Source organism: Amblyomma maculatum, unplaced genomic scaffold (genome assembly GCF_055883805.1).
Source record: "Amblyomma maculatum isolate TAMU_Amacu unplaced genomic scaffold, ASM5588380v1 scaffold_13, whole genome shotgun sequence".
Classification (NCBI taxonomy): domain Eukaryota; kingdom Metazoa; phylum Arthropoda; class Arachnida; order Ixodida; family Ixodidae; genus Amblyomma; species Amblyomma maculatum.
In genome coordinates, this window is record NW_028146738.1 from 16,648,050 (window position 1) to 16,672,754 (window position 24,705).

General features: G+C 45.5%; 1 protein-coding gene across 2 annotated transcripts in view; it reads left to right on the forward strand.

Moving 5' to 3' along the window:
* LOC146172287 (carnitine O-acetyltransferase-like) overlaps window positions 1-24,705 on the forward strand; it is a 69,906-nt gene that overhangs the window by 33,614 nt on the left and 11,587 nt on the right. For both annotated transcript variants that reach the window (XM_084585957.1, XM_084585958.1), the window contains exons 12-13: window positions 2,699-2,897; window positions 23,246-23,383. In XM_084585957.1, the coding sequence (XP_084442083.1) occupies window positions 2,699-2,897; window positions 23,246-23,383 (337 nt within the window). The remainder of the gene's footprint in view (window positions 1-2,698; window positions 2,898-23,245; window positions 23,384-24,705) is intronic.

Below are 24,705 nucleotides of genomic sequence, written 5' to 3' on the forward strand. Positions count from 1 at the left end.
CCGGGAATTTTTAGATGAATGGGTGCGCCCGTTTTTATGTAGTCTGATGCTGGAAACCATGAGCAGCAACCGTGATGACGACTGGTGGTCGACAAAAAAGACGTATCGAAAACAAATACAACTTTCACTCGCCAGACAGTAATCAGGCATTTTTTGCGTAGAGTACCGTCCTTTTCAGTTTTAAACTCAATGCTGTAATGGCACAATAACGCATGCCCTCGTCGACGAAAGTTTTAGTGGGCACTGTCCGTGCTTCATTCACAAAATTGCAAACACTGTGGCGCCATCTAGTGGCAAAATCTGAAAGCATACCTCTTGCGGTGGGAAAGCAGGGGTGGTTTTTATTTAAGGAAGCACTGGAGAAAGCACGAAATATAATAAGTTATGGCAAGCACTCCTAGAAGAAAAAAGAACAGTGTGCAGTTACGAAAATCAGCGATATTTTGCTGTATGCAGTCACGTGGGGGGGCTACACTGAAAGTACCAGGGTTTCTCCGCTAGATAGCGCCTCGGTTGTTTTTATGTGATTTTCAATGGCAAATTAAAATTGTAAAGCATCTTTTCTTTGATATTGTAGTGCTCGATTTGTACTATATGAGGCAAGATCTTTTAATCTCCACCATAATCTCATGACATAATTTGGCCAGTGTTCTGTCCCTTTAAGATAATGTCTGCGTTCTTCCATGGTTCCGGTACCGTCGATGACACCAGGCACCGTGTATACAGGGCGGCTAGTTTTCCTAGTTCGATATTCCCCCCCCCCCCCTCCCCCTCCCTTCCTTCAACAAATCTACAGTCACCTGATCCTCTCCAGCTGCTTTTCCCCTTTTTATGGTTTCCAATGCTTTCTTAACCTTGTCCTTCGTCACTGTCACTTTTTGCTACTGCCAATCTCATTGTTATCCTGTCTACTTCGGCTATATATACTGCAGAGATCTGTATAGAACTCCTCGGCTACTTTGCCTATCTTGTCCATATTCGTGATGACGTTGCCCGCCTTGTCCCTTAGCGCATACATCTGAGTTTTGCCTATGCCCAATTTCTTCTTCATCGCTTTAAGGCTCCCCCGTTCTTTACAGCATGCTCAATTTTCTCTATGGTACACTTCCTTATATTGGCCACTTTGCGCTTATTGATTAGCTTTGATATCTCTGCCAATTCTGTATGGTCTGTTGGATTGGAAGCTTTCATACTTTGGCTTTTCTTAATCAAATCTTTTGTCTCCTTAGACAGCTTACCGGTATCCCTTCTTACTGTCCTACTGCCTACTTCTACAGTGCACTCAATAATGATATCTCTGAAATTATAGTTCATTGCTTCTAGGCTAATGTCATCCTCGGTTAGAGCTGAATATCTATTCTGTAGCGAGACCTTGAACTCTTCTGCCCTTCCCCTCACCGCTAATTTGTTGGTGGACTTATTCCCTCTTGAGATTTAGACTAATTCGAGACCTTACCATCCTGTTGTCACTGCATCGCACTTTCCCGATTACCTCTGCATCCTGCATAATGGCGGGGTTAGATCACATTATGAAGTTGATTTCATTTTTATCCTCCCTGTTAGGACTTTTCCATGCCCACTTCCAATTCTTCCGTTCGCTGAAGAAGGTGTTCATGATTCTTAAGTTATTGCGCCCTGCAGACTCGGCTAGTAGCTCCCCTCTGCTATTCCTAGAGCCAATGCCATAGTTACCCACTGCCTGGTCTCCTGCCTGTGTTTTCCTTACCTTGGCATTGAGGATTCCCAACACAGTCAACGACCGATAATCCGGACTCCACGGGGAATGTAAACAAGTCCGAAATATTGAACGTCCGAAAAAAACAAATGAAGCAAAAAATGCCGTTTTATTTACATTTTAGAGTGCCTGTTTCGGGAAGAATCTGTCAATGCGTTGCTGCACGCACTTCCGCTTACGTGCAACCAAATCTGTCTGTATGTCCACTAGTGTCATGCTGTCACTGTACGCTGATGTGAGGACTGCAAAAGCTCGAGTCAGATCCACGTGAGAGGGCTCCACAGCACACGGAACGTCCACAGCACACGGTAGTTTGCGACCAGTGTGCTACTCACTGCACCACTTTCACCGCACATTTTTTTGAAGGCGAGGTCGAACCGCTTGAGCCAGCCGTCGCTGAACTGAAATCCTTCGATGCCAAGCCACAGTGCGAGGGTGGCCAGAAACAGGAGCACGCTGAGCGACAGTAGCGCTAAGCCAGATGTTCAATGCTTCTTCCAACTTCGGGTAAAGGCCTTGTCGTAGTCTTTTCTATTCAACTGTTGATGTCTTCTCCGTGGCCTCAAGAATCTTGGACCTATTTTTCATATAGCCCGATATCATAGAAGAAGAAATGGGCATTGGCAGGACGTGTAGTGCGAAGAGAGGATAACCAATGGTCGCTTAGGGTAACAAACTGGGTTCCAAGGGAAGGAAAGCGTAGCAGGGGGCGGAAGAAAGTTAGGTGGGAGGATGAGATTAAGAAGTTAGCAGGGATCAAGTGGATGTAGCTAGCACAGGACTGGGTTAATTGGAGACATATGGGAAAGGCCTTCAACCCTGCAGTGGGTATAGTCAGGCTGATGATGATGATGATGATGAGTTATGTAATATTGTGGCACCATTTTCAGCATTTCATTTTCTCCATTTCTTTTTTTTTTTTTTTGTGTGTGTGTATTGACTCAACTGGCGTATGTCTTGCAGAATTCACAAAGCACCTGGCGCAACCTACGAGAGTGCTTCCACGCGCAAGTTTATTCATGGACGCACGGAAACCATTCGCTCCACCTCCAGTGAAAGCTTGGAATTCTGCAAAGCTTTTGAAAGCAGTGAGACAAAGCTGCCAGAAAAGGTTGAACGCTTGCGGAAAGCTGTTCAAAATCACAAGGAGTACACAAATTTGGTAAGGATGATCATGCAACGCGTTAGTTTTTCACAACAGACACAGCTGGCATATTAGTATATAGGGTGTCCCGGCTAAAACTGATCAGTATTTAAAAAATGTGGTTAAAATGTACTGGCTAGTATCTTTTGCTTTCTGCTCACTTGAATATTTAGCTGACAAATTGGTTTTCAGATATGGCTTTAAATAGCAGGAAATTTGTTGAGCACCACAAAATTAGTCCCACCCGGGGGTTCTGATAATGTGGCCTTGCGTAGTGCTTTTGATTCGGCAAGAATGAAAGCTCACAAAGCTTAAGAAGTACTACGGGACAGTATGCTCTGTGCACTCAAATGCATTGTGATTACACCCCTCTTGTACGAATACAGCATTATCGTCTCGTCGTCAAGCGCCACTGGCTGCAGCCTGGGAAACCCAGAAAGCGCAGACCTGGCGATGCTTTACCGAGAGTCAGATGAAAGTGTTGGCAGTTGCGGCGCATTTGGCTGTGCGGAGTACGCTATCACATGGCGCTGGTATTCAAATTTCGGGGTTGGTTGTTTGGTTGGTTCACAGGAAGGGAAAGGCGCAGTACCTGTCACACTTGCTCTGTGGACACCTGAACCGCGCCGTAAGGGAAGGGATGAGGGTGGGAGTGAAAGTGGAAAGAGAGAAAGGGGAGCCGTAGTGGAGGGCTACGGAGTAATTTCGACCACCTGGGGATCTTTAACGTGCGCTGACATTGCACAGCACACGGACGCCTCTTCGTTTCGCCTCCATCGAAACTCAGCCGCCGAGGTCGGGTTCGAACCCGGGTATTCCGGACATTAGTCGGGCGTCTTACCACTGCACCACCCCGTCAAATTTCGGGGAGGTTTCAATTTTGCTGAATGAAAAGCGCTACACTCAGGCTGCCTTCTCAATACTACCTGTGTCGGACCATTTTTGGGCCACTCGACAACTTCACTGCTCACACCTTTGCATTTAAAGTTGTGTTCAAAATGTTACTTATTTAACCTAGACAAATTATGGATTGAAAAAAGGGAAATAAAAAAATTCTAGCTGTAATTGAGCATACTACATACTGCATGCATTTGTAACAAGGGAGTAATTACTCACTGACATCCACCGAAGCACAGCCATACGGCTACAAAAAAAAGCTGTATAGCTTTCTCAGAAACTTTATAGCTAAAGAAAAATTCGTCCTGGTCCGGAGGTCGAATCGGGACCACCGTCTTTCTGGGCGGTCACTCACCAACTGAGCTAACCAGGACGGTCAGCAGATCAGAATCTGTTGCTGAGAAAGCTGTTTAGGGACCGGGCGCCCGTCGTATGGCGCCCCCGTCGCTTCAGCTGAACAGCGCCGCCCGCGGGAAAACATGCGTCGGTGTAATGCCGAGGCAGCGGTGTGGCGCAGCCGGCTCTGTTCGGCAGGGTGTATGCGAGCATTTAACTGCTCTGAGCCATTGTTCTGCGGTGTGGCTTTCAAAGCTTAAGGTGTTTTTTCGACTAGGATATTCTTGAAAAAAGAAAAGTCGCCCTCGACAGGAAGTGAATGTTTTCGGAACTATCCGACGCATGCTATTCCTCTTATATACTCGGATATGCCGCACGGGCGATTTCACCATGTGCTAGGAACGTCTTTGAAGACGACTGCGGTGGCGCGACCTGCACCTGCATTGTGCGGCAATCTTTTTTCTTTAAACCCAGTAGAAGATCAAATATCACCGGGCCGTGAAGCGATGACATCGTAGTAGTGGTAGTCTCAATGGTCTGAAGCTAGTTGATGAAAAATAAAAAAAAAAAGAAATCAATAGGCTGAAACGATTTAGAAAAGAGCGATAGCAGATGATTAGATGATTTCAGCTTTGCAACAAATGAAAAAAAAAAAAAAATCAATAGGCTGAAACGATTTAGAAAAGAGCGATAGCAGATGATTAGATGATTTCAGCTTTGTAATGAGAGCTGGAAAGATACAGAAATGAGCAAAAAAGGCAGAAGTAGGAGTACCTTTTTGGCAGGAAAAGAAAAGCAACAGATTTCCGTGACTCCCTGCGTAGTTATGCTAACATGGATCACTCAACTTGACCTTAAGACTACTGAACTTAATCATATGATATGAACAGATACAGCAGTGCTCTGGTTGAACACTTCGGAGTTGCTAGAGATAATTTACTTTGGAAATGCTATAATATGAGTATGTTGCTGTCCACATGCTACGGTGTTTGTGGAAAGAAAAGTAAATTTTACTGCTCTGGGCGATGATATTTTTTGGATACCTACTGTGATAGATGCTGTTCTATGAATATTTTGCTTTCTCCAAGCGCAGAAAGTTACGCAATTGGCAGCACCTTTGATTAGTGCATTTTAAGGCAGTAATCCAGTACTTTCAAAGCCGTAAACTACAATCGAATAAAAACTGAGAGCGTGATGTGTTGTTAGATAGGTCGGCAAAAACTAGAGGGCACACTAAAGTACTTGCCGTGGTGGATCATTCGCTAAGGTGTTATGCTTTCTATGCGTTCCATGAATTTGCTCGTACCACATGTACTGTGGCTTGTTGGAGTGCCATTAAATCTGTTTTGCAGCGTTAGTCATAATTGCAATTTCTCCGAGGTAAGAAGGCCTTGTGTTACTAGGTCCTAATTTGGAAATCTCGCATTCACTAAAAGGCCAGTGAGAAACATCGTGCTTAGGCGGGCGAGGGCGCAGCTGAGGCATGACGTAAATCAGTGTCAAGTAAACGCAACGTCGATGCTAAGTAAAAAACTGAGAAATATTTGCTACTCGAGAAGAAATGTGCGCGAGGCCTATAAACATTCCAAACAATGATCTCGTGCCTTAAAAATGAAAAAAAAAAAAAAATGTGAGCTTATGCTGCTCGTTTTCGTTAACTGTTGTTTTTTTTTTGTTTTTTTTTTTTTGTTTTTTTTTTTTCTCATTCGCATTTTATATGGAGCCGATAACTGCTTTCTGAGACGATGTGGTATTGAGTGCGCTTTGCATTGAGAGCTTTTATTGGGTGAGAAGGGCGTCACAGACAGATCTGAACAAATTCGAAGAGTCTCAACGCAGGCTCGGTTTTCAGGACACTGGCATTGCTTGATGAAAGAAGAGAGGAAAGAGGACAAAAATTTGGTGAGAATAGCAGTCGTTCGTGTCTTCTATCTGCTTTTTCTGTAGAGATAAAAATGCACTATGACTATGCCAGCGAAAGTAGGCATGCAAACATTATTTCTTCCCATCACTGGGGAGGGTAACATGGCTCAAATGATGGTGGCTGCCTTTTCATTTTCCGTGGCGGCATTTTCTTGTTCATAGGTGGAAAAATGCTGAAGTTATAGCTTAGGCTGTTGTATTCTTCAAATTTAATGACTACAGATGCTGGAGTGCGGCTTCGGCTCTGAGCCTCCCGTGCCATCACTCCATAGGGAACAGAAGGCACAAAGCGGATGCAACAAGATTTTAAAAAGTTCTGCACTTTCCACCACCACACAGTAACCAAAGTACAGTAAAAGCGCGTTAATTCGGACTTCTAGGGACTGTAAGATATGTCCGAATTAACCAAATGTCCGAATTATCGAGAGAACAAAAAAAAAAAACAAAAAAAAACATGCACGATTTTATCTCAACATACCTTTATTACTTAAAGTATAATCACGGATGCTTGTCTGCTTTCCCGCAGAAACCCGCACGGATACTATTTTCCTCAGTCCTTCCAGGTGCTCAGCAGCGCGCATGCCATCTGCAGTGCTTAAAGTACTCCTTTTAACGTCATATTTTTTCATTGCTTCTTGTCAGGAGAGCCCGTTCTTAAGGGCCCGCAAAATTTCCACTTTGGTAGCCAAGTCCTTGGCCTCGTAGCTGTTCGGCCGTTTCGCCGGTGTTGCCATCGGGGGCGGGTGCGGTGATACCAGTGCACAACAGAGAAGCAATGAGCCGCACCAAAGCGAGCAGTCTTTAATACAACAGCATAGCGCACCGACAGCAGCAAAACGACAAAATGGCACCGCCAGTAACGTCGACTCGTGAAAAAACAAGAAAAAGCACCCATCCAGCCACAAGTCGAGCCAAGTTGATTAATTGATGTCCATGGCGATGCTGCTTTTGGGTATCGCTATTGCGCCGCGTTGGTCTTATTTTCGTTTTCGAGCCTCGGTAGCTGCCCGAAGTTGTCCGAATTATCCGTTGTGCGGTCAAATCTGTCCGAATTAACGAGAGTTTCGTCCCATAGACTCCTATACATAATTCTGGGGACCAGGCGTGAAGGTCGAATTATCCGATTTTCCAAATTAACGGGAGTCGAATTAACGAGCTTTTACTGTAGTAGATACAGGCCTCTGTTTTTTAACGAACCGTGTTCAGGTTACCCGACCCTCATCCTTGTGTGGAAACTGGTAGAAATGAATCGACTTAGAAGTGCCCAATGAGTTTGCATAGCTGCCAGTGCAGCCAACAATGTGACACGTTTGCCCAGTCTTCATTTCACCGGACATATTCACGCACAGCGTCACCTAAAAACTAAGAATACCAAAGGAATCTCATACAAACCAGCAAGGCTGCGCACTCCAATGCGTCGGCTGTCGCCAGTGCATTCCCGCAACGAACGGAGCACCGAGAGGCGGCGCCACCCATCCAGCTATCCGGTTCCTATAGCTTTCCTTTATAGCCATACATCTGCTCTTGGGTGGATGTCAATGAGTAATTACTCCCTTATTACAAATCTACTTAGCCTTGGGGGATTCCCCTAAATATGCGACCAACACCGTGAGTTATAGATCAATTTGCTCTCACCCTACCATCTGATCTGCTGTGATCATCCTGGTTAGCTCGGCTGGTGGAGCAACTGCCCCAGAAAATCGGTAGCCCCGAGTTCAATCCTTGTACCAGGATGAATATTTATTTCACTACGAAGTTCCTGAGAAAGCTGTATAACTCTTTGTTCTAGTTGTATGGATGCGCTTAGGTTGATTTCAATGAGCAGTTACTCCCTTATTACAAATCTACTCCATCTTGAGGGATTTTCCTAAATATTCGACTTGCAGGCATTTATATTTCTAGCAAAAGAAAAGAAATTATGTTGACAGCTGCAATAGAACAGGAGTGATTTTTCCTCCAAAATCACTAGTGTGTCAAAAAGGCCATTTTGAAATTAAAAAAAAAAAGCAGTTCAAAAGTTCTTTATTGGGAAAAACTAAAATTTCAAGGAAAGGCGCCGGGAGAATAATTGGGATGCATTCGATCTTTATGCCTCTTTTAAGCCAACTTCTTCACTCTCAGCGAGGCTTCTCGCTCCTTTTTTGAGATAGCACTTTGATAGAGATCCTTCTCCCTTGCCCTCCAAGATCCACTATTTGTGATATTCATGTCTAGCTGCTGTCGAATTGCAGCTGATGAATGAAAATTCCCAGTGTTGAATGCACGACAGCGTCTGTAACAGCAGCTCACACAGCAATGAGTGAAGCATGCTGCTCCTTCGACACTGGACTCCAAATCACGGAGTGGAGACTTTCATTCAAGTTATGGGTCTTGCTTCTCTGGTACCTCTGGAGTTGGGTCTTTACAGCGAGCCAGGTGTACATGAGCAGCATTGCTTCTGTCACATCTTTGGGAAAATTGTAGCGGCACTTAGGTTTTGGCTCACCCTTTTCTCTTACAACATTTAGGGGACACTGTGCATAGGCTGTGATCTGAACTTTCGTCAGTAGATCATGTGACATGCCTATATGTTACTGTTATTACGGACTTCTACATTGCATTCGCGTCATCATCATTATATTTTACAGCCCAGCTGTGATACAGGCTCAGTTTCATGATCCAACAAGGTTGACGACTGGGCAAGTTGGTATAGGTTCATACTTAACCAGCCAAAAGACGAGACACAGCAAAGAGGAGGACAGGACAAGGCTGGACTATCAACTGAATGTTTAATGATCTGAAGAAAATGAAAAGCTCGCGCGCAACCCAACCAGTGGAATGGCAAGACAATGGGAGGAAGATGAAGACGAAAATTCAAAGCCAATTCAAAGTCAAGGCCTAACTAACGACTTTTCTAGTAGATCCAATTCCTTACAATGAAGGCTAACCGACGCCTTAGCCACACACTTGTCCTTGGCTTTAGCAATATAAAATGCTTCAACCAACTCCCTGCAGAGTTGATTACCATTGCTATAAAGTACACCCGTATTATTGAAGTCAGGCGCACAAAGAGACGGGTCGTGCTTCGACTTACACTCTCGGGATTGCACATGTAGCGCAAGATTGGAACTCGCCTTCCCTCCCAGAGAGTTAGAGTGTTCCGTCAGGCGCACGTTGAGGCATCTGCCTGTCTGTCCGTAGTAGCACCGGCCACAATTCAGCGGAATGCGGTAGACCACATTCTTTCTGCAGGAGGTGAACTTTTTCTTATGTGACACTGCACATCGAAAACTATCACGAGGTACACTGTCAAGCCCCTTTCGAACTCTAGCGCACAAGCCTCCTATCTTGTTTCTCGTTGTAAATACAACGTCAACGTCGTACCTTGCCGCCAGTTTCTTTAGTCGGTGAGAAACGCCGTGGAGGTAAGGTATGGCAGCCACCTTCTTTCGTCGCATCGCCACAACAACATCCCCCTGCACCGTTTTACTCTTCCTCGATCGCGTTAAAACACGTTCTGACAAGCGAGCGAGATGGATAGTTGGATAGCCTGCCGCCAACAACTTCGAAATTTGTTTTGAAAAAGCATCTTCGACACGGTGATGGCATGATTTACGTATTGCGGACTTGATGCATGCGACCGCCAACCCATCCTTTACCAACCTCGAGTGGTTCGATTCAAAGCTAAGCAGAGGCTTCCCTGACCTGGGGCTGTAGCACCAACACACGTGATTGTCTTCAAAGCACAAGTCCAAATCCAGAAACTGTATATGGTGATCTTTCGGAAACTCATACGTGAAAGACAGACCCTGACCTTGCTCCTTGAACATCCGTAACACATCTTGCGCCAAACTATCGAAACCATTCTTAGCCAAGAAAATAAGGTAGTCATCAACGTAGCGAAACGCTACTATACCGATGGCGTCCAAACTTGGCTTCAATGCGGAATCAACTTTAGACAGAAAAATGTCGCTGAGCACAGGAGCGACTTGCGAGCCAATGCAAACCCCTGACTTCTGGATGTACGTGCTGCCTTGCCAACAGACGAAAGTGGAACTAAGGTAAAAGGATAACAGCTCCAAGAAACTAGCAACCGATATACCGCACGCATTAATGAATGCCAGTTCATCATTATCAACAGTGATGCAGTCTTGCACACACCTTAAAAGTCCGTCCTGCGGCAAAGAATAATATAAGTCCTCCACATCAATGCTCATTGCAGAGCACCTACCCGGATTTCTGTCCATTAAAAATTCTAGCACCTTAGAAGAACTCGGAATCAAAAATGGGTCCTTAATTTTTAACATCTTTAGGTGCGTCTTCAAAAATCCCGAAATCTCGTACTGCCATGTTCGACGTTCCGAAACAATGGTCCTAAAAGGTATGTCCGTCTTGTGCGTCTTCGCCGAAAAGAAAACATCCAAGTTGGCGTCGGTAGCTGCCTTCACCCTCGAACTTAAAGCCTTCAGGTTGTGATCGTCTAACCAAGCGATAGCTTGCTTCCTGTAAGACGATGGCTTTGCTTTCACCTTCTTAAAATTCTTGGCAATCGCGGCCGAGGCTTTTTCAGAAAAACAGCTGTCAGGTACAACGACAAAGAAGCCTTCCTTATCAGATACCATTAGACGCATTCGTTTGTCAACCAGGTAGTCACATACTGGTTTCAGATTGTACCGTGGCCTCTGCTTACAATTCCTCGCCGCTATTACGTCCGTGGCTTCACTCAAAAACCGACTCTTTTCATCTTCCGAAACATGACGAGCAATATTTCGAGACACCGCCAGAAGATCAACTGGACTTACATCTGGTTGTAGGCAAAACTTCGGCCCACGCTCCAAGATCCGCCTGTGCCTTACATCCAACTCTTCGTCTCCCAGGATTAGCAGTTTACCCTGAACATTTGCGCACCCCTTCCAAGAAGGCAACGTGAGGCGAACGGTCTTCCACATGAACTCCGTTAGTCCATCAGCAGTCTTGCTCCAGTCAGCTAGCTGACCTCCGCGACGAGTATCACCGCTGCCAACACAGTGGACACGTAGCATTTCTTTGTAGAGACGGGCTTGTCTCCACCATTCCGACGCCAAGATGCGACATATCCTGCTTGAATGGCCCGGAGAAGGCTGCAACCAACCACACAAGGACTGCACATCAGGAGGGCATCTTCGGTGCTTGGCATACCATGACGCTGTCCGGGCTCGACAGATGCAGAGTACGATCAAAGCCACTAACACTGACGGGTTGTGCACGTTGAAAGTAACACATGTAAAAGAGCCCAACGAACTAGTAATGAAATTCAACAAGGTTGACGACTGGGCAAGTTGGTATAGGTTCATACTTAACCAGCCAAAAGACGAGACACAGCAAAGAGGAGGACAGGACAAGGCTGGACTATCAACTGAATGTTTAATGATCTGAAGAAAATGAAAAGCTCGCGCACAGCCCAACCAGTGGAATGGCAAGACAATGGGAGGAAGATGAAGACGAAAATTCAAAGCCGATTCAAAGTCAAGGCCTAACTAACGACTTTTCTAGTAGATCCAATTCCTTACAATGAAGGCTAACCGACGCCTTAGCCACACACTTGTCCTTGGCTTTAGCAATATAAAATGCTTCAACCAACTCCCTGCAGAGTTGATTACCATTGCTATAAAGTACACCCGTATTATTGAAGTCAGGCGCACAAAGAGACGGGTCGTGCTTCGACTTACACTCTCGGGATTGCACATGTAGCGCAAGATTGGAACTCGCCTTCCCTCCCAGAGAGTTAGAGTGTTCCGTCAGGCGCACGTTGAGGCATCTGCCTGTCTGTCCGCAGTAGCACCGGCCACAATTCAGCGGAATGCGGTAGACCACATTCTTTCTGCAGGAGGTGAACTTTTTCTTATGTGACACTGCACATCGAAAACTATCACGAGGTACACTGTCAAGCCCCTTTCGAACTCTAGCGCACAAGCCTCCTATCTTGTTTCTCGTTGTAAATACAACGTCAACGTCGTACCTTGCCGCCAGTTTCTTTAGTCGGTGAGAAACGCCGTGGAGGTAAGGTATGGCAGCCACCTTCTTTCGTCGCATCGCCACAACAACATCCCCCTGCACCGTTTTACTCTTCCTCGATCGCGTTAAAACACGTTCTGACAAGCGAGCGAGATGGATAGTTGGATAGCCTGCCGCCAACAACTTCGAAATTTGTTTTGAAAAAGCATCTTCGACACGGTGATGGCATGATTTACGTAATGCGGACTTGATGCATGCGACCGCCAACCCATCCTTTACCAACCTCGAGTGGTTCGATTCAAAGCTAAGCAGAGGCTTCCCTGACCTGGGGCTGTAGCACCAACACACGTGATTGTCTTCAAAGCACAAGTCCAAATCCAGAAACTGTATATGGTGATCTTTCGGAAACTCGTACGTGAAAGACAGACCCTGACCTTGCTCCTTGAACATCCGTAACACATCTTGCGCCAAACTATCGAAACCATCCTTAGCCAAGAAAATAAGGTAGTCATCAACGTAGCGAAACGCTACTATACCGATGGCGTCCAAACTTGGCTTCAATGCGGAATCAACTTTAGACAGAAAAATGTCGCTGAGCACAGGAGCGACTTGCGAGCCAATGCAAACCCCTGACTTCTGGATGTACGTGCTGCCTTGCCAACAGACGAAAGTGGAACTAAGGTAAAAGGATAACAGCTCAAAGAAACTAGCAACCGATATACCGCACGCATTAATGAATGCCAGTTCATCATTATCAACAGTGATGCAGTCTTGCACACACCTTAAAAGTCCGTCCTGCGGCAAAGAATAATATAAGTCCTCCACATCAATGCTCATTGCAGAGCACCTACCCGGATTTCTGTCCATTAAAAATTCTAGCACCTTAGAAGAACTCGGAATCAAAAATGGGTCCTTAATTTTTAACATCTTTAGGTGCGTCTTCAAAAATCCCGAAATCTCGTACTGCCATGTTCGACGTTCCGAAACAATGGTCCTAAAAGGTATGTCCGTCTTGTGCGTCTTCGCCGAAAAGAAAACATCCAAGTTGGCGTCGGTAGCTGCCTTCACCCTCGAACTTAAAGCCTTCAGGTTGTGATCGTCTAACCAAGCGATAGCTTGCTTCCTGTAAGACGATGGCTTTGCTTTCACCTTCTTAAAATTCTTGGCAATCGCGGCCGAGGCTTTTTCAGAAAAACAGCTGTCAGGTACAACGACAAAGAAGCCTTCCTTATCAGATACCATTAGACGCATTCGTTTGTCAACCAGGTAGTCACATACTGGTTTCAGATTGTACCGTGGCCTCTGCTTACAATTCCTCGCCGCTATTACGTCCGTGGCTTCACTCAAAAACCGACTCTTCTCATCTTCCGAAACATGACGAGCAATATTTCGAGACACCGCCAGAAGATCAACTGGACTTACAACTGGTTGTAGGCAAAACTTCGGCCCACGCTCCAAGATCCGCCTGTGCCTTACATCCAACTCGTCGTCTCCCAGGATTAGCAGTTTACCCTGAACATTTGCGCGCCCCTTCCAAGAAGGCAACGTGAGGCGAACGGTCTTCCACATGAACTCCGTTAGTCCATCAGCAGTCTTGCTCCAGTCAGCTAGCTGACCTCCGCGACGAGTATCACCGCTGCCAACACAGTGGACACGTAGCATTTCTTTGTAGAGACGGGCTTGTCTCCACCATTCCGACGCCAAGATGCGACATATCCTGCTTGAATGGCCCGGAGAAGGCTGCAACCAACCACACAAGGACTGCACATCAGGAGGGCATCTTCGGTGCTTGGCATACCATGACGCTGTCCGGGCTCGACAGATGCAGAGTACGATCAAAGCCACTAACACTGACGGGTTGTGCACGTTGAAAGTAACACATGTAAAAGAGACCAACGAACTAGTAATGAAATTCAACAAGGTTGACGACTGGGCAAGTTGGTATAGGTTCATACTTAACCAGCCAAAAGACGAGACACAGCAAAGAGGAGGACAGGACAAGGCTGGACTATCAACTGAATGTTTAATGATCTGAAGAAAATGAAAAGCTCGCGCGCAACCCAACCAGTGGAATGGCAAGACAATGGGAGGAAGATGAAGACGAAAATTCAAAGTCAAGGCCTAACTAACGACTTTTCTAGTAGATCCAATTCCTTACAATGAAGGCTAACCGACGCCTTAGCCACACACTTGTCCTTGGCGAAGACGCACAAGACGGACATACCTTTTAGGACCATTGTTTCGGAACGTCGAACATGGCAGTACGAGATTTCGGGATTTTTGAAGACGCACCTAAAGATGTTAAAAATTAAGGACCCATTTTTGATTCCGAGTTCTTCTAAGGTGCTAGAATTTTTAATGGACAGAAATCCGGGTAGGTGCTCTGCAATGAGCATTGATGTGGAGGACTTATATTATTCTTTGCCGCAGGACGGACTTTTAAGGTGTGTGCAAGACTGCATCACTGTTGATAATGATGAACTGGCATTCATTAATGCGTGCGGTATATCGGTTGCTAGTTTCTTGGAGCTGTTATCCTTTTACCTTAGTTCCACTTTCGTCTGTTGGCAAGGCAGCACGTACATCCAGAAGTCAGGGGTTTGCATTGGCTCGCAAGTCGCTCCTGTGCTCAGCGACATTTTTCTGTCTAAAGTTGATTCCGCATTGAAGCCAAGTTTGGACGCCATCGGTATAGTAGCGTTTCGCTACGTTGATGACTACCTTATTTTCTTGGATAAGGATGGTTTCGATAGTTTGGCGCAAGATGTGTTACGGATGTTCAAGGAGCAAGGTCAGGGTCTGTCTTTCACGTATGAGTTTCCGAAAGATCACCATATACAGTTTCTGGATTTGGACTTGTGCTTTGAAGACAATCACGTGTGTTGGTGCTACAGCCCCAGGTCAGGGAAGCCTCTGCTTAGCTTTGAATCGAACCACTCGAGGTTGGTAAAGGATGGGTTGGCGGTCGCATGCATCAAGTCCGCATTACGTAAATCATGCCATCACCGTGTCGAAGATGCTTTTTCAAAACAAATTTCGAAGTTGTTGGCGGCAGGCTATCCAACTATCCATCTCGCTCGCTTGTCAGAACGTGTTTTAACGCGATCGAGGAAGAGTAAAACGGTGCAGGGGGATGTTGATGTGGCGATGCGACGAAAGAAGGTGGCTGCCATACCTTACCTCCACGGCGTTTCTCACCGACTAAAGAAACTGGCGGCAAGGTACGACGTTGACGTTGTATTTACAACGAGAAACAAGATAGGAGGCTTGTGCGCTAGAGTTCGAAAGGGGCTTGACAGTGTACCTCGTGATAGTTTTCGATGTGCAGTGTCAGATAAGAAAAAGTTCACCTCCTGCAGAAAGAATGTGGTCTACCGCATTCCGCTGAATTGTGGCCGGTGCTACTACGGACAGACAGGCAGATGCCTCAACGTGCACCTGACGGAACACTCTAACTCTCTGGGAGGGAAGGCGAGTTCCAATCTTGCGCTACATGTGCAATCCCGAGAGTGTAAGTCGAAGCACGACCCGTCTCTTTGTGCGCCTGACTTCAATAATACGGGTGTACTTTATAGCAATGGTAATCAACTCTGCAGGGAGTTGGTTGAAGCATTTTATATTGCTAAAGCCAAGGACAAGTGTGTGGCTAAGGCGTCGGTTAGCCTTCATTGTAAGGAATTGGATCTACTAGAAAAGTCGTTAGTTAGGCCTTGACTTTGAATTGGCTTTGAATTTTCGTCTTCATCTTCCTCCCATTGTCTTGCCATTCCACTGGTTGGGTTGCGCGCGAGCTTTTCATTTTCTTCAGATCATTAAACATTCAGTTGATAGTCCAGCCTTGTCCTGTCCTCCTCTTTGCTGTGTCTCGTCTTTTGGCTGGTTAAGTATGAACCTATACCAACTTGCCCAGTCGTCAACCTTGTTGAATTTCATTACTAGTTCGTTGGGCTCTTTTACATGTGTTACTTTCAACGTGCACAACCCGTCAGTGTTAGTGGCTTTGATCGTACTCTGCATCTGTCGAGCCCGGACAGCGTCATGGTATGCCAAGCACCGAAGATGCCCTCCTGATGTGCAGTCCTTGTGTGGTTGGTTGCAGCCTTCTCCGGGCCATTCAAGCAGGATATGTCGCATCTTGGCGTCGGAATGGTGGAGACAAGCCCGTCTCTACAAAGAAATGCTACGTGTCCACTGTGTTGGCAGCGGTGATACTCGTCGCGGAGGTCAGCTAGCTGACTGGAGCAAGACTGCTGATGGACTAACGGAGTTCATGTGGAAGACCGTTCGCCTCACGTTGCCTTCTTGGAAGGGGCGCGCAAATGTTCAGGGTAAACTGCTAATCCTGGGAGACGAAGAGTTGGATGTAAGGCACAGGCGGATCTTGGAGCGTGGGCCGAAGTTTTGCCTACAACCAGATGTAAGTCCAGTTGATCTTCTGGCGGTGTCTCGAAATATTGCTCGTCATGTTTCGGAAGATGAGAAGAGTCGGTTTTTGAGTGAAGCCACGGACGTAATAGCGGCGAGGAATTGTAAGCAGAGGCCACGGTACAATCTGAAACCAGTATGTGACTACCTGGTTGACAAACGAATGCGTCTAATGGTATCTGATAAGGAAGGCCTCTTTGTCGTTGTACCTGACAGCTGTTTTTCTGAAAAAGCCTCGGCTGCGATTGCCAAGAATTTTAAGAAGGTGAAAGCAAAGCCATCGTCTTACAGGAAGCAAGCTATCGCTTGGTTACACGATCACAACCTGAAGGCTTTAAGTTCGAGGGTGAAGGCAGCTACCGACGCCAACTTGGATGTTTTCTTTTCGGCGAAGACGCACAAGACGGACATACCTTTTAGGACCATTGTTTCGGAATGTCGAACATGGCAGTACGAGATTTCGGGATTTTTGAAGACGCACCTAAAGATGTTAAAAATTAAGGACCCATTTTTGATTCCGAGTTCTTCTAAGGTGCTAGAATTTTTAATGGACAGAAATCCGGGTAGGTGCTCTGCAATGAGCATTGATGTGGAGGACTTATATTATTCTTTGCCGCAGGACGGACTTTTAAGGTGTGTGCAAGACTGCATCACTGTTGATAATGATGAACTGGCATTCATTAATGCGTGCGGTATATCGGTTGCTAGTTTCTTGGAGCTGTTATCCTTTTACCTTAGTTCCACTTTCGTCTGTTGGCAAGGCAGCACGTACATCCAGAAGTCGGGGGTTTGCATTGGCTCGCAAGTCGCTCCTGTGCTCAGCGACATTTTTCTGTCTAAAGTTGATTCCGCATTGAAGCCAAGTTTGGACGCCATCGGTATAGTAGCGTTTCGCTACGTTGATGACTACCTTATTTTCTTGGATAAGGATGGTTTCGATAGTTTGGCGCAAGATGTGTTACGGATGTTCAAGGAGCAAGGTCAGGGTCTGTCTTTCACGTATGAGTTTCCGAAAGATCACCATATACAGTTTCTGGATTTGGACTTGTGCTTTGAAGACAATCACGTGTGTTGGTGCTACAGCCCCAGGTCAGGGAAGCCTCTGCTTAGCTTTGAATCGAACCACTCGAGGTTGGTAAAGGATGGGTTGGCGGTCGCATGCATCAAGTCCGCATTACGTAAATCATGCCATCACCGTGTCGAAGATGCTTTTTCAAAACAAATTTCGAAGTTGTTGGCGGCAGGCTATCCAACTATCCATCTCGCTCGCTTGTCAGAACGTGTTTTAACGCGATCGAGGAAGAGTAAAACGGTGCAGGGGGATGTTGTTGTGGCGATGCGACGAAAGAAGGTGGCTGCCATACCTTACCTCCACGGCGTTTCTCACCGACTAAAGAAACTGGCGGCAAGGTACGACGTTGACGTTGTATTTACAACGAGAAACAAGATAGGAGGCTTGTGCGCTAGAGTTCGAAAGGAGCTTGACAGTGTACCTCGTGATAGTTTTCGATGTGCAGTGTCACATAAGAAAAAGTTCACCTCCTGCAGAAAGAATGTGGTCTACCGCATTCCGCTGAATTGTGGCCGGTGCTACTACGGACAGACAGGCAGATGCCTCAACGTGCGCCTGACGGAACACTCTAACTCTCTGGGAGGGAAGGCGAGTTCCAATCTTGCGCTACATGTGCAATCCCGAGAGTGTAAGTCGAAGCACGACCCGTCTCTTTGTGCGCCTGACTTCAATAATACGGGTGTACTTTATAGCAATGGTAATCAACTCTGCAGGGAGTTGGTTGAAGCATTTTATATTGCTAAAGCCAAGGACAAGTGTGTGGCTAAGGCGTCGGTTAGCCTTCATTGTAAGGAATTGGATCTACTAGAAAAGTCGTTAGTTAGGCCTTGACTTTGAATTGGCTTTGAATTTTCGTCTTCATCTTCCTCCCATTGTCTTGCCATTCCACTGGTTGGGTTGCGCGCGAGCTTTTCATTTTCTTCAGATCATTAAACATTCAGTTGATAGTCCAGCCTTGTCCTGTCCTCCTCTTTGCTGTGTCTCGTCAGTTTCATGATGACCTCATTTGTTGGCTGCCTCTCCCTCAAAAGTTTTGCTTCCCCTCTTCTTTTTGCTTTTGCACTAAATTCCACTCTGCTATCCCATGTGCTTTTGAACGTGGTGCACGCAGTCCTTGTTTTGCACATCAATGAATCCCTAGACTTTTGCTTCTTAGATAGCAATAAATGTACAGCTATTACTCTCGCATACCTGCCAACTCTCCCAGTTTTCCTGGAAGACTTCTGAATTTTGATCAAACTTTCCGATTGTGCTATCACTGTCCTAAATCTCCCGATTGTAGGCGGTGGCAAATTCGTTGGCAGCGGCATGCAACCGATGCAGCTGCACTAGAAGCAGAAGCTTCGCTGGCTTTGCCTTTGATCTTTGCTAAAGGGTGTCCTCTCGGTACTCTTAGCTTTGAAGGGTGGTTGTCCAAACGTCAGGCCATCTGATCCTCCTGTATCATGCTCGGCCGTGTGCCTTGTTACCGAGTGGCGCTGTGCCTGACAAAGGCGTGATAGCTCATCTCTCCAAACCATCACAGCCAAAAACGGTCTGAACAGAATTGCGTGTAATGAGGGTAATAATGGATTCACATTAAAAACCTAAAACAGCGCACCGGCGCTAAGAGAAAACTGTGGCAACTTTTGTGTAGGTTTAGGTTGTTTAGAAACACAGCACCCCCCCCCCCCCCCCCCTCCTTCCCTCTCACTCCTCATTGGCATGAATAAAAACCTTAAGATTTTTGATCTCGCCAGGTTGGCAGGTATGCCATCACACAATATGGTTGTTTACTACAATCCCTGTCACTCTAGAGACCTTCAGACAATTATGATGCCAGCTTCTGCCTCCTTGTGACCAGCTTTGCTGTCACAATTTTTCTGGCTCTGATTTCTTGCCTTCCACTTCCAAGCACTCAAAATTGGTCAGACTTTGGTCCAATGAAAGCACAGTGTAGTCTAGTATGTACCCTGTGAATAGTTCAGTCACTGCACTAATGCCTCAGGAATTGAAATTAGGAGTGTTCCTATGAATTTCTAGGAGGGGTAGAGGGTATGGATGATAGGGGAGAAGCGGCAACCATTTTAAATTTAATTTTTTATTGCTGTCTATGTGTCGCGTAGAGCTAGGGATCGATTCCGTTATTAATGAGGCCTGTTCTCGTCTACTGAAGAGCATAAAAAGAATGGTCAGGCAGAAATCCCTACCCAGCATGGGTGAGAAGAAGAGGAAAGTTGCGGTGGTACCGTATGTACCATCGTGCGCAAAAGTCAGGAAACCACGGCTTCGGCGGCCGAACGGCTGCAGGGACGCACTGCATCGCTGCTAGCTCGCGCGGCTCGCTCGCTTCGAGAGTGCCCGGCGTGACGCAAGACTTTCCCTCGCTCTTGGGCTGGCGCTTATCATGCCACACTAGAAGTTTGTCAGTCATGATAAGCGCCATACCGAGAGCGAGGGAAACTCTTGCGTCACGATGGGTGCCGCTCCAGCCCTCGAAGCCGTGGTCTCCCCACTTTTGCGCACAATAGTACATAGGATTTCACATGGCCTCAAGAATGTTGTCAAGAGACATGGTGTTGATGTTGCATTGACCGCCCCGCTCAAGATGAAGAGGATTTGCCTGGCTATTCAAAGGGAACGAGAATCTAAGAAGCAGGAATATGGGGTTAATATTGACAGACCTGTTTGCCAGCTGCAAGACTGGTGTTGTGTGCAGGTTTTCACTCTCTTATGGAGCCTGTTATATAGGACAAACCGGGCGGTGTATTAACAAGAGGCTACAGGAACACCAAAATAATGTTTGGAAAGTGGGAAGAACAAGACTTTTCTGGTCTCCCATTGCCATTCCTGTGAGACAATGAAGAAGTGTACTCCCCTATTTGACCAGGTTAGAATTTTATATCGGCACAAAGAAAAGTTAACGAGAGAACTGGTTGAAGCATATTTTATTTCAAAAGACATCAAGTGCGTTAGCAAGACTTCTCTTGCTCTTTCAAGCAAAGAGGTTTCTTTTTTGAGTGACTTTTTGTTTAGCAGATGAACCCAGGGGTGTTTCACGCGAAAGCTTCGTTTTCGTCACATTTGTTTTTGTCTGGGCCTTGGATTAAAGGTTGAGGCTGAGTTGTGAGTCAGCACTTGTCCTGTAGCTTCCTTTTATGTTGTCTTGTGTCTTCCTGTTCGCGCTGTTTTTGATTAACAATGGTGTGATAGTCTTTGGGGAAGGTGCACCTTCCAGTGCTGGGTGTGGAGTTCAATATATTGAAAGGCCAGTGCAATTGGAGTTCGATATATGACACATCTTTCCTGTACTTTTGCACGAGATTTTCAAGGGGATACACCTTGAGGTCGATATAACCAAAGGTCGAATTATTAGAGCTCGATATATCTGGGCTTGACTGTGTAGTGCAACGGTTCAACACAAGCATTGAATTTGAATCCATGTTCGACACTTACACATGTGAGAGGTGTGTATCGGAGCTTTGATATGAGCCACAATGATTTGCATGGCACTGACTCATCTAGATATTAATTTACGGCTGCCACACACAATAATTGGTTGAATATGTGCAAGTACAGGCACTTTGCACATTCCAATCATTCACTGAATTAGCGAAATAAATTTGAACCAAGATGTGACCATCTATGTACTTCCTACTAATAAAACAACTAAACCACAAGAAATAAATTTCCACATTCTCAGCCCCCATATTGAGAACAATTGCATCTACTTTAGTTGCTCACGGTAACACTGCACCGTTTTAAGCAATAAAATTAAAAATGTGTCAGCCATTGTCAGTGGCATCTCAGTCATCTGGTAGTTCCAGGCCTTCAGTGATGATCCTCAGGAGCTTATTGACGTGATTGGGGAGGAGGGGGCTTCATTCTGACATCAAAACCTAAAAAAAGAGTGTTCGACGCTGGCTGTGGTGATTGGTAGCAACAGAAGAAGACTGACAACATCTTGCAACGTGGGAAACATAGTAACAGAGTGGGGAACAGCGAGAAGTGAAGATAGAAATGCTGTGGACGTAATTTTCCTTCTTTAGCAGCCAGTAGATATTTCACTCTGTATCTATATTCTCCTATGTTCTTTGTCATATGGCGAGCAGACTGCTGGAAGGGCTTCGCTCAAGTTTGCTGTCTCTTGGCTTTGCAACAGGCACACATAGAAATATCGCAGAGTTCTGGTGAGGTCAACAAGTCGCTGCTGAAGGTTGTCGAGAATTAGGTCTTTGTACCGTATTAACTGATGCATCAGTTTTCTTGTTTTGGTCTGTTAATACCGGAATGAAAGTGCCATTTTCAAGAAGTTTCTCTGCTGAAGTTTATACTTCATCAAGCACTGCTTCCACAGAAAGGTGCACATTTTCCTCCGTGGTTGTCTCAATCAGAGGACAGAAATCCACCGTTGTCATTGTAGTTGCTTAGATGGCATTGTTTAGAGCTGCCAGTGGCCTTGAGGAAGCGATCCACAAGTGTAATAACAGCATTTTTTCTGAATGTAGCTGTAACATAGTCCACCAGCTTCACTGCTCATGTCAGCATCATCTTTGTAAATGTTTTTCAAAGGGAGTACAAATGTATCCATTACATTCAAGGTGAAGCATTCAAGCATAAACCGCTTCTTATGCTTGCACCCTGGCCCTGCCACTTTGAGGCCAGGGTGGTTGTTGTATTCGCCATACTTTCTTTTGTTTGGAAGTGTGATTTCTTCCACCACAAGCCAGCTTTGGATAATGTGCCCCTTTGCGTATATGCCTGTCTTCCAGCGCTATTAAACGAAATTTCCTTTACTGTGGCTTCAGAAAAGCAAGGGGTTGTGCGAGGAAATCGCTGCCAGCACCTATGTCTGAGTAGTGACCACAAGTCATCCAAGTGCCATCATAGACCTCTGCTATGTTGCCTCTATGACAAAAACATGGGTCTTCGTAAAAACTTCTCCACTTCTGTGATGCATCCTATGGCGAGACACCATCATTGCCACAAATATGCCTTTCATGGCTGTCTTGCCATTTACTGTCAATAGCATTGCTTCCATAGCCAAGAGGTTGATGTTGAATGGGTTGCTGCTCTACCAATTTTGGGGCGAGCTCCATTTGTCGGTACGTCACTGCAGTTGCCTCGCCACGAGGCTGTAAACTGACAAGCTTCCCTAGCCAGTCAGAAACTGCCATTTCAGTCACATTGATCACAACCAATAGAAGTATGTTCTGGGCATCATTTTTGTTGTTACTTTTTCGTCTTCATGGTTCTCGAGATTGCTTACTGAAAAAAAAAAGGGGGTGGAAAAAACTGGAAACCAGAGCTTTCAAACAAGACCAAAGTGGCTTCAGTGGAGCATGCTGTTCCCAAGCAGCGAGCAGTTGAAATAGTGTGAATTCAGACCTCAATTTAAAGGTCCATGTGCTGTAGTTACTGTAATTTACTGTTATAATTGGTGAAGTAAACATACTTTTGATGCCAAAATTTGTATGAAGGTGTAGAAGGGTATTTGGAATACGAAGATGAAGCTAATGAAAATCTGATTTTTGGGGCCGATCTTTGTCGTTCATGTGCTGCGTCCACCCTTAATAATCAGTTATAAGTACTGTTTACTGATGAGAGCAGCAGGCTAACAAATATGGCTTCCAAGAAACATGCAGTATGTCAGTTATATTTGGAGAAATTTTGCTTGACCTAAGCTACTGCTTACTAATGTGTATTAAAAAGGTGGAATTTGTTTTGTGGATTGAAAAATGTCTTGTGCACTTTTTTCAAGGCCATTAATGGGTGTGGTGTTGACCGGCTGCTGTTTGGATTGAAAATGATTGCCATTGAAAATGACATTCCTGTGCCCGAGATCTATAAAGATGCTGCATACAAGATCAGCACAGAGTTCAAAATATCATCCAGCCAGGTGAGTTGGTGCATTGAATTTATCAGCTTTATAGGAGAGCCTGGTGCTAAGCATTCAAGGCTATTTTACTGATACTAATTGTCCCCTGTAAGATTAACTTTATTCGAGTTGGTCGGATAGACCAAGCATTATGGTAACATTTGTGTCTGGTTCCTTGCGCTCTCTGTGTAAAAACTGCTTGAGATGTATTTCTGCCTTTTGTGCCCTCCAGTTAAGGCTAACATTCGAAGCAGCTGCTGTCACCAGCTAATGTGCCCAATCACTGAGAGTAGCCAGTGCAATCTTTAAAAACTTTGAAAAAGAAGTAGCTGAAACTTAAGCCATTTAGATTGTCTTTCATAATGCTTCACGTGGCTCTCCAAGAGCAGTGCCTCTGGGGCTGGTGTGTCATGGGTCTAAGAGAAGTATTTTATATAGTACATGCAACCTGAAATGCCGTAAAAACACTATAAAAACACACGGACACAAAGAACACAATACAAAAGGAGCACCTGCTAGACTGCAACTAGTTTTTACTGTACACAAACATGACATATCGACACGGCGCATTCTTCGTCGTCGCTTTGGGCTTTCGCCCGTGACAATGTATATATGGCAATCAGTGAGCACACTCAGGTGCCTCGTCATTCACACATGGTCCCCCCCCCCCCCCCCTTCCTCCCTCTTTCCTATGTGGCATGGATTACTAAGATGAGTAATTTCTTTTTTTCTTTTCCTCCCAACGCAAGGGAAGGGGCGCTAACACAGATGTCGCCCGCCTTGTCAGTTTTGAAGGTTTCAGTAATTTCCCTTTCTTTTTTCTCGGCCCCTTTATGTAGTTTTCAAAATGCCTGTGGATTGTTGATTGACAGCTTTTTGGATTTATTTATCTTTTACCTGAGAGCAACAGTCTTGCGGTTCAGGGATGAATGTTTTATCCAGAAGAAAGGAATTTGTATCCTGAGTGATATATTTTTAGCACTGTGGTGACAAGTGGATTGCTGAGTGTTTAGATAGGAGTATTGTAAAATGCTTTAGATATGTTGATGACTATCTGGTGTTTGTTGAATTGAACAGTTGCCTGGCGGGTATGCTGTTTCTAGTGTTTTAGAGGTGTTTAATAGGTGCTCTGGAGGGCTTTGATTCACTCATGAGCTTCCGATAAATGGCTGTATTCAGTTTTTAGAATTGTCCCTCTGCATCACGGAAAAGCACACATGCTGGGCCTATAAACCACATTTGAAAAAGCAGGTTTTAAACTATTCGGCACATTTGAAGTTAGTGAAGTGTGGCATAGTGATGAACGGGCCTAGTGTGTCATTGCAAAAGTCGTGCACGCATAA